General features: G+C 60.1%; 4 protein-coding genes across 4 annotated transcripts in view; 2 read left to right on the forward strand and 2 right to left on the reverse strand.

Annotated features, from left to right (window-relative positions):
• CHGG_10934 (uncharacterized protein) overlaps nt 1-2479 on the reverse strand; it is a gene marked incomplete at both ends in the record, with an annotated part of 3671 nt that extends 1192 nt beyond the window's left edge. Inside the window, one exon of the mRNA XM_001226200.1 lies at nt 39-2479. Coding sequence (XP_001226201.1) covers nt 39-2479 — 2441 coding nt within the window. The remainder of the gene's footprint in view (nt 1-38) is intronic.
• Nucleotides 2480-2728: 249 nt separating this feature from the next.
• CHGG_10935 (uncharacterized protein) lies at nt 2729-4981 on the reverse strand (the record flags this gene model as incomplete). Its single annotated transcript, XM_001226201.1, has 3 exons — nt 2729-3422; nt 3532-4744; nt 4891-4981. The coding sequence occupies 3 exons, from the start codon at nt 4979-4981 to the stop codon at nt 2729-2731; spliced, it is 1998 nt and encodes a 665-aa protein (XP_001226202.1).
• A 279-nt stretch (nt 4982-5260) lies between these two features.
• CHGG_10936 (uncharacterized protein) lies at nt 5261-6555 on the forward strand (the record flags this gene model as incomplete). The annotated part of the gene is made up of 3 exons (XM_001226202.1): nt 5261-5402; nt 5459-5524; nt 5594-6555. 3 exons carry the CDS (start codon nt 5261-5263, stop codon nt 6553-6555), a joined length of 1170 nt encoding a protein of 389 aa, XP_001226203.1.
• Nucleotides 6556-8083: 1528 nt separating this feature from the next.
• On the forward strand, nt 8084-9073 carry CHGG_10937 (uncharacterized protein; the record flags this gene model as incomplete). Its single annotated transcript, XM_001226203.1, has 1 exon — nt 8084-9073. One exon carries the CDS (start codon nt 8084-8086, stop codon nt 9071-9073), a length of 990 nt encoding a protein of 329 aa, XP_001226204.1.
• Nucleotides 9074-9655: the final 582 nt, after the last annotated feature.

Here is a 9655-nt window from a genome sequence, read left to right on the forward strand (position 1 = left end):
CCCCCAGATTCCGGAAATCCGTCTCGCACTGCCCATACCCCCCACCACCACCACCACCACCACCGCCACCACTCCCAACCCCACCCACACCCGGACTCCCATCCCCATCTCCCCCACCGCCAGCACCAGCACCACCACCACCACCACCACCAACCTCCCGAATCTCCACCCCCGGAAACGGTAAATATCCCTCCCGCAACGGCACCAACACCACCGGAATCTCCGCCTCCGTCTCCACCGTCGAGCTTAACCCCACCACGCCCCCCTCCCCATCACCATCACCACCACCACCAGAACCAGAACCAGAACCCGAAGGAGTTGGCGTCCCCACCGCCGGAATAACAAAATGCCCCTTCCTCCTTCCCCCAACTAGCCAAGTATCCGCGGCCGCAACAATCTCGTACACAAACTCCAAGTCGCGGCCGCGCGTCCGTGGCTCAGCTGTCGCAGTTCCGCCTGGGCCGGGCGTGGGTGTGTCGGTGTCCCAGAGACGGGTCCATTTGAGGTGGAGGGTGGCGGGGAGGACCTGGTTGAGGAGGACGGTGGGGCAGCCTTCGGTGGTGTCTTCATCTTCGAATTTGTCACCACCATCGCCGTTGGCATCGCCGTTTTCTTGGTGGTTGCTGTGGTGGGGGCGGGGTGCGGTAAGCGAAGGCAGCGGGCGCTGTAAGCGGATGTCGGCTGTGTGGACGACCGACACTGGGGGGATGTCAACCGGGATGAGGATGGTGGTCGGGGTGATGGCGGGGTGTGGGGGCTGGTCTGTTGTTGGTGCGAGCGGCAAGGGGAGGGTTGGATGGGTGCGCAGCCAGGCGCGGAGGAAGCCCGGGAGGGTTGCGGTTGTTTTTGAGGTGTTGTTGTGTTGGGTGGGGCTAACGCTGGGGAGGTGTTTCTCCCAGGGGATGGCGGCGAGAAAGGCCGTGGGCAGCTCGCCGAGGAGGGTGGCTTTCTCGAGGTCGTAGGCCGAGAGGCCGGAGCGGACGTTGGTGAGAACGGCGGCTACGAGGACCTTGGAGAATTCCTTGAGTGGCGTGGTCGCGAGGGCGGCGGTGAGAGCCTGCGAGAAGAGCGCCGCGATCTCGTCTTGGATGACGCTGTAGTGCAGCTTGAGGTAGAGTGTCTTCTTGGCCTTGGGGTCCAGCTTCGACCCGGGCTTGCGGGTGATCTTGTACAGGAGGCTGGCTGGTTGCTTGGGGAACACCATGACGGGATGGCTCGACGGCTGCCCGAAGTGGGACTCGAACAAATCAGACCCGATCAGCTCGCTCTTGAGCAGCCGTAGCGGGCTGTCGCTGGCGGTCGACACGGCGAACCGCGAAAAAAGGGCGTCGTGCTTGAAGATGTCCTGCACGTTCACCTCGAGAGCGAGCGAGATGGGCACCGACGAGGCCTTGAAGAAGGTGAAGGTGCCCTTATCGGTTGAGTACGTCACCTCGGCCCGGACGGCCACATCGAGGACATCATGCTCCACGGTAAACGGGAACCGGATTTTGATGGAGCTGTTCGCCTCCATCGCGCCGAACGTAAACGCACCGCCCTGCGAGCTTGTCGGCTGCGGCGACCCGATCACCTTGGCCTCGCTCATAACCATTCGCAGGCCGCCCGTGGCAGACTTGATCTTGACCTCGCATGTGGTGATATCGTTCCACCCGGTCGAAACCTCAAGGTCCAGCGACTTCTTCTTGTCCAGCTGCAGCTCCTCGGCAGCCAGCAGCTGCACATCAAGACAGCTGGAGCGCTGGTACAGATTAACGCGCGGGCTCTTGAAGCCCGCCCAGCCCTTGTCCACGGGCTGTTGGTAAATGTCTCGGTCGTAGTGCATCAGCACCTTGTTGCTGGTCAGGCGGACTTGGTCCACCTCGAAAGCCCCCTCCATCATGACGGTGCTCTGGACCCTCACCTTGTTCGGGCCGGGCCGGATGGTGACGGGGCCCTTGCTCTGCAGCCAGATTTCCTTGCTCCCTCCCGTGGGACTCGAGATCCGCAAGCTGACCGAGCTGGCCTCGAACTCGTCCACCAACAGACTACGGAGATCAAAGAACAGCGAAAAGCTGTCCTGGTCGTCGTCGTAGAACGGGGGCCCGTCGAGACCCAAGTCACAAAACAGATTGGTCAATGGGACCCTGACATCCTTCTCAAGCGATGCCGACACCTCCAGCAGATCAGCCAGGAACCCGGATATAGCAGAAGTGTCGGGATACTGCGTGGCCGACGCGATGCTTAACCGGAGCTTCGACTTTTGCTGCCGCTTGTCTCTCTCGGCCATAGCCGCCTTGCACAAGAGCTGCCGCAGCGCCTTGTTGACGTAGTCGTCCAGCCGCTTGAGCTCCTTCAGACACCGGGCGTACATGACGAGCATGGACAGCTCGAGTAGGCTCCACCCGCTCTCGCCGTAAAAGGGGATGACGCGGTAGAAGTAGAACCGGAGGCCTCGGTGAACTCGCCCGAGGTGGAACTTGAGGACGGCGAGGTCGGCCATGCTGGCCTGGACCGAGTGCGTGTGGTTGGCCACCGTGTAGTGACGCAGTGCCTTATCAATCAGCGTCTCGTACAGGCGGTAAAAGTCGTCCTTGTTGTCCAGGGCCGCCCGCAGGAGCGTGTTGTCGACGCCGGCCACCGAGGTCTGGAGCCTTTCGGGCGCCTTTTGTTTTGGCTCGGCCGCGTCGTCGTCTAAGCTGACCTCCTCCATCTCGGTAATGCCAGACTCGCCCACGATTGGCACCGAGGCCTAGCCGTCGGTCCAGCCCCGCTTCTTGCCGCACTCCTCGAGGATGTTTCGGGATAGGGCACACAGCTCGGCTCTTTGGGCAGCGAGGTCCTCAAGACCGGATTTCAGATACGGCGGAGGGAGCGAGTCGTCATGGTTCGCGCCAGGAAAGCCGACCGGGCTGCGCGGTGCGCCTTGAGGCCCTTGGCTATGCAACGACGAGCTCCTCGCCGGATGCATCATGGTTTTCGGCTCCGGTATTGAGGCCTTTTGCTCCGTGTGCTCGGACGTGCCAAGGGTAGACGGCGGGATGGGCAGCGCCTTGGTGGATGTCTGAGCGAGGATTTGCTGAGCGATGGAGAAGGCGAACGAGGCGACCATGTTGTCAATGACCTCTGCCAGAAGAGGGTCGAGGGAGACCTGCGACTCGGCTTCACCTTGCTCGGCCTTTTCAACCGCCGTCATTGCGGCAATGATGTCTGCCCTCATGACGGCTGAGACAGCGGGGACGAACTCGAGCGTCCGCTTGCAGATTTCCGCCAGATGGGTGAGATTTTCGGACTCCTCGGTCATCTTCGGCGCCGGCGCCCTTGGAGCAACCCCCTTGGGAACCAGTTCTTGCTGCTCCTTGAGCTTGGCTAGCAGCTCGTCCCGCGACGACCACGCATTGGCTAGCCGGAGGAGCACGGCGATTTGGCGGGAGAATATGTAGCACCTGAAGTCGAGCAACGACACATTGTTTGCCAGGATCAGATCCCGGTACAACTTTTTGGTTGAGCTGATGGGGATGCTGTCGTTTTCGGGCCCGTTTCTTTTTGCTGGACTGGAGATCGACAGCCTCGCCCTCGCCCTCACCCTCACCGAACTCGATATGTCCACCAGCAATCTCGGCCATGGCCTTTTGTGCTAGTTCCTTCAGATCCTCGGTGTAGCTAAGCAACGCGCCGCCGTTTGCTTCGGCGGACCCCCCGGCGGCCTGCGCCTGGATGATATTGTCCAGCCCGACACTCAGCTCGTCATACACGACCAAGGCATCCTCAACCAGGCCGACGCTCTCGAAGCCACGTGCCAGGCCTTCTTTCAGAATGAAAAAGGTGCAAAAGTTCCAACCCGGAAGGCTCCTCTGGGCGTCCCGCTCTTTAATGTCCTCCTCGTACTGGGTGACGCGGCGGTCGAAGCTCGAGAGGATGAGCTCCTTGAACTTGGCAATCAGGTCGGCCCACGCGTTGTCGGCGTCCTGCTCGTTCTCGGTGTATCCCGTGGGCACGGCCGGTACGACGCGCGGCAGCATGTTGTACGGCACATCGTTGATGCCGATGCGGATCTGCCGCACCCGGTCGGGGGCGCCCTTGGTGGAGCCGTTGAAGTCGGCGCGTAGCTTCTCCAAGAGGGTGCTCGACCCTGCGCGCCACTTGATGGAAGCCTTGCCATCGGAACTCGAGTCTGGCGCCTTGCCCGAGATGCGCGGCTGTGTGGCGGCGGTGGAGTTGGGGAGGACGACGTGGATGATGAGCCACTCGCAGGCGTCGTGGTTTTCGGCGCTGCCCGTTTTCCCTTGGGTGCCTGTCGTGTTTGTCTTGATCCACTCGCGTATTTCGGATCTGGTGGTTGACTTGTACGTGTCATTGTCATCACACCTCAGCAGCAGGACTTTGAGGTATGGCGTCCTGCGCAAGCCGGGGATTTGGTGCCGCCGTTCTTTCGTGGCAGCCCCTCCTGGCGGGCGTAGTGCGCCGCTTGTCGCGTCCCCCTGCTGTTCTGATGACCCCGTCCTTCCACCAACTGTTGCTGTCTGAAACCCATCGTCACTCTTGGCCGGCGCGGTTTCGGTGAGACCCGGGGTCGGGGGGTTGGGAGAGGCGAGCGGGGTGAAGATGCCCGAGTAGTCGACTCCGGCGGGAACGAGCTCGGCGTGGAGGGTGCTGATGGAGCGTAGCGGCCCCGCGTGGGACTGCCAGTTGAGGTCGCGCAGGGGCAGTCGAGGGATCAGTCCCGGCGCAAGGAGCTTGTAGACATCGTAGGGATCGAAGTACTCGACTGGGAAGGGGATTGTCAGTTGGAGGGGATGGGGGCACTGAAGGGGCAAGTGGAATAATTGTATTACCTGTGACTTTGGAGGACGAAAATGGCTGTTCCATGCTCAACTCGGCGGTCTATGGCATGACCTCGTCTAAGCTGTCGACCTGTTGATGGCAATGGGCCGGCGAATGGCAGATGGCAGATGGCGCCCGAAAGGTGCATACTCGACCCCAGCTTCACCGCCTGCGCTACCATGTCAACCCCTACCACACAGCGCACCCACGCAGCCCCACGTGCGGTGCGGGACGCCTTACCCCTGGCAGCAACGCTACGATACCCCACCATGGATCAAGTGGCGGGGCATGTCGCGATCTGAGGGAAAGAAGAGACATTTTAATTTTGCGACAGCCTTTTTCTCAGTTGATAAATACAATCCGGTATTCTTTTGTTTTTGAGATACTCCCTTGGGACTTGTCGGCCAGTCCTTCTCTTTCAATTCCAACTTTAGATCTCATAAATAGTCCACTTCCAGCCATGGCGACTCTCCAAGCCATTAAATATTCGCGGGGCAAGTTGTTAGTGCTTGACCAGCTGCGACTCCCCCACGAACACCACTACGATGAGGTGTCGACTGCCGAGCAAGCTTTTGACTGCATCAGGTCGATGAGGGTTAGAGGTGAGCTGATAGACATACCCAATTGCCCATGATTGTGATTCTGACAATATCTGCAGGCGCACCCGCCATCGCCATTGTTGCTGCTCTTGCTCATGCGGTTGAGTTACACAACGGGGACTGCAGTGAGTGCTCTTGAAAACTGCACACCAACACCAACCAAACCTCAGTCAACCACTGACGCCCCCACCCAGCCGCGACAACACCAGAAGACACCATCGCTTACATCGAGTCCCGCCTCGACTACCTCAAGGACAGCCGCCCAACCGCCGTCGACCTCTCCAATGCCATCGCCCTCCTCAAGCAAGCCGCGCGCGCCGCCACGGTGGAGGGTCTCGCCCACCCCGAAGCCAAGGAAGCCATCCTGAACGCATACATCGCCGCCGCCGAGACCATCCTCGCCAAAGACCTCGATAACAACACCTCCATCGGCACCCACGGCGCGGCCTGGCTCCAACAGCAATACCACGCGACGCCCTCCCGCCCGCTCTCCGTCCTCACCCACTGCAACACCGGCTCGCTGGCCACGTCCGGCCACGGCACCGCGCTCGGCATCATCCGCAGCCTGCACCAGCAGCAGCTCCTCAAGCACGCCTACTGCACCGAGACCCGCCCCTACAACCAAGGCAGCCGGCTGACCGCGTTCGAGCTCGTCTTCGAGGGCATCCCCGCCACGCTGGTGACCGACAGCATGGCGGCGGCGCTGTTTGCGCTTCACCGCGAGCGCATGAACATCGGCGCCGTGGTGGTGGGCGCCGACCGCGTGGTGCGCAACGGCGACACGGCCAACAAGATCGGCACGTATGCGCTGGCGGTGCTGGCGCGCCACCATGGGGTCAAGTTTGTGGTGGCGGCGCCGACGACGAGTATTGATTTGGAGACGGAGAGCGGGGCGGGGATCGAGATCGAGGAGCGCAAGCCGGAGGAGCTGACGCAGGTTACGGGCGCGGTGGTTAATGCGGATGGGAGCGTGGATGCGAGTCGGACAGCGAGGGTCGCGATTGCGGACCAGAGGATTGGCGTGTGGAATCCGGCGTTTGATGTCACGCCGCATGACCTGATTGATGCCATTGTTACGGAGAGGGGGGCGGTGGTGAAGGGGGCGGACGGCCGGTTTGACTTTAGCCAGGTGCTGCCGGAGAGGTGGCGGTGGTAGGCGGGAGGGGCTCTTTTTGTAGTAGAAGGAAGGTATTCGTCTCCCTTGCGTACGAGGCCATCTATCTTGTGCTTGCTTGGGTGAATGCTGTTCAACGACGATCAAGACTCGACACCACCGCCATCCCCTCATGTTTTACTCACAGCCATCAACACTTCTGGGCAGCTCGCAAATTCGGGCTATTGGCACTTCATACCTACCGCCCCCCTGCGCTGCCGAGTACTGGGCGATGGCAGTCTTCCTGTTTAGGAGACCGCATTCAATGATGTTTACTATTCGGCCGAGTTTATGGAATTTCCGGGTGGACTCACACAATTTATCATTATTATTATTATTTCCTACACCGATATGCCCGTGGGCGCGCCGGTCCTTCTACCGCTATTTACAAAGGAAACCGTACCCTATGGGCCGGACAAAACCTCTGCCTACCCCTTCGCGACTACAATGTATGAATCCATCTTACTACGAAAAGAAAGGAGGCCCTTTGCCAGCCCCCGGACTCTCTAGCCCCCTCCCTCCACTGTTTCTAGCTCTAGCCTTCTGGCTAGACTTTACTCCAGTAGCCGGCCAGAGTCCATCAGCCAGCCCAGGACCTTCCTAACAAGCCTAACGCTCCGGGCACCTACTCCTCGTAGTACGGTTTGTAAGTCCCCATGTGACCGAATCTTCCGGTGTTCCCACGGTCTCTGTAACGTTGGGTCAGGGCACCAAACCACCAAGTGCTCTACTGTCTCCCTGCCTTCCCCGCACCCGCAGTAGGGGGTACGAACCTCCGGGACCTTAACCCTGAATAGGTAGTCCTTAAGGCCTATATCCCCTATATGGGCCTGGGAAAGGAGGGTACTCTGGGCCTTCGTAAGGCCCTCGTACCTCTGTAGGGCTTTTTGCGTGAAAAGGAGAGCTGGGGGGTCTTCATCGGCCATACTTCTACCAACCCACTCTTGCCTTGGTCTCTGTTGCTCCCACCTGGCCTGCCATGCTAGTTCCATCACTTCGTCGGTTTTCGGACTCAACACAATTTGTTTCTACTAATTAGCACAATTTCGTGCTGCCTAGCAAGTGACCCGGGTCAGACTACGATGCGTCTTATGAGTGTACCACTGTTAGTAACTGAGGTGTCGATCTGAATAAACAGAGGTTCTTTATGGAGCATTTTGAGGTCGGAATTACCCAACATGACGAGATGAGGTTGGTTTGGTTAAAAAGAGATGGTCGTTTTGGAACTCCGTACCACAGGTCTGGCCATACGCAGGCGGGCTTTGGACCACCGTACAACTGAGAATTGGATAATTTTGGCCAATTAAATGGTTTAGAACTCCGTAGCGAACCATGGGTATTTCCTGATCAATTGTTTAAATCTCCGTAAACCATCCGAACCCCGGCCAAACAGCTTGGCGTGCTGCAGCTCGGCATGACCTCATCACACCGCAAAGGCACTCAATTGAGTGTGAAGCTTATTCACTGTAACCTCATCCTCAACTCACTTCAATCTCAACACCAACCCCAATTGGCCTCCTAAGGAGTCAATATGAAGATCACTACTCGGCCCCTGCTGCTGCTCAGCACCCTGAGTGTTGCTCCGTCGGCATTCAGTTCCGACACGGAGCAGCAACCACTGGCCCAATATCAAAACAGTCTGCCCGACAATCTCCAACCCGTCCCTAACTATGACGATGTCCCATCATACCGGAATTCCCTCCTCTCCCTCCACCGCGCCCTTGTCAACGTCCCCTCCATCAGCGGCACCGAAGGCGATGCCGCCCTCCTCCTCGAAAAGGTCCTAACCGAGCTCAACTACACCGTCTCCCTGCAACCCCTCCCCTCCACCTCCACCACCGACCAGCCCCGATACAACGTACTCGCCTGGCCAGGCCGCAACGCCCGCCGCACTCTGCACAACCGCACCCTCATCACCTCCCACATCGACGTCGTCCCTCCCTACCTCCCCTACGCACTAGACGGCACCCCCATCCCGCCCTCTCACCCACTCAACTTCACCACCCTCCCGCGCAACACCGTCATCTCCGGGCGGGGCTCCGTCGACGCCAAAGCCAGCGTCGCCGCCCAAATCACCGCCGCCACCGCCCTCCTCCACGACAACACCATCTCCCCCAACGACATTGTCCTCCTCTACGTCGTAGGCGAAGAAACCTCCGGCGACGGCATGAAGCACTTCTCCCGCTCCCTCTCCACCAACCCACCCCCCTCCACTTCCCCCTCCCACCCCGCCCCGCGCCCCCAATTCCACGCCGCCATCTTCGGCGAACCCACCACGAACCTCCTCGCGTGCGGCCACAAAGGCATCACCACCGCCCTCCTCACCGCGACCGGCCGCGCCGGCCACTCGGGCTACCCGTGGCTGGGCCGCTCGGCGACCGCCCTGCTGATTCACGCTCTAGAAGCACTCCTGGCCGCCGACCTCGGCGCGAGCGAGCGGTCTTGGGAATACCACGGTACAATGTGGGCAGTGCTAGAACGGCGGGGTGGGCGGCGAGATGTGATCGCGGCGGAGGCGTAGGGCGCGGTTTGGCGGGTGAAGGATTGCGGTGGGGGAGGAGGGCACGGGGAGTGCGGTTGTGCAGCGGGGGATGAGAAAGGTGCTGGGGGGGTTGGAGAATGGGGGGGAGGTGTTGGAGTTGAACTTGGGGGGTGGGTATGGGCCGGTGGAGAGAGACCCTGAGGATGACGGCGAGTCTGTCGGGAACTACTTACGTTCTTGTTTATACTGCGCCTAGATGGTCACTGTACGAAACCGGGTCCATCCTCCTCGCCTACCGGTTGAAAGGGTTCTTGACACCTCATCTAGACACCAACGTCCTCAGATCACACAATGCGCACACCCCGCTACCTCTTCGCTGACGCAATTGACTAAAAACTGAACACTTTCCCATCGGGCGCACAAACAAGCCAAAACAAGGGACGTCTACGCCCCGCAAACCCCCCGGTACTAAGCAACGGGAACAAGGCCCCTCGCCCGTCACGCGCCCTTTCGGGCGGCCTTCCCAAGGCGGTATGACCCGAAGTCTGCCGAGTTGGGGAAGAGGACTCACCCCCGGGGGCCGATTCGTGAAAGTATTTGCTTTTTTCTCTCGAATTGGGC

The sequence above is a fragment of the Chaetomium globosum genome, genomic scaffold (genome assembly GCF_000143365.1).
Source record: "Chaetomium globosum CBS 148.51 scaffold_8 genomic scaffold, whole genome shotgun sequence".
Taxonomy (NCBI): Eukaryota; Fungi; Ascomycota; class Sordariomycetes; order Sordariales; family Chaetomiaceae; genus Chaetomium; species Chaetomium globosum.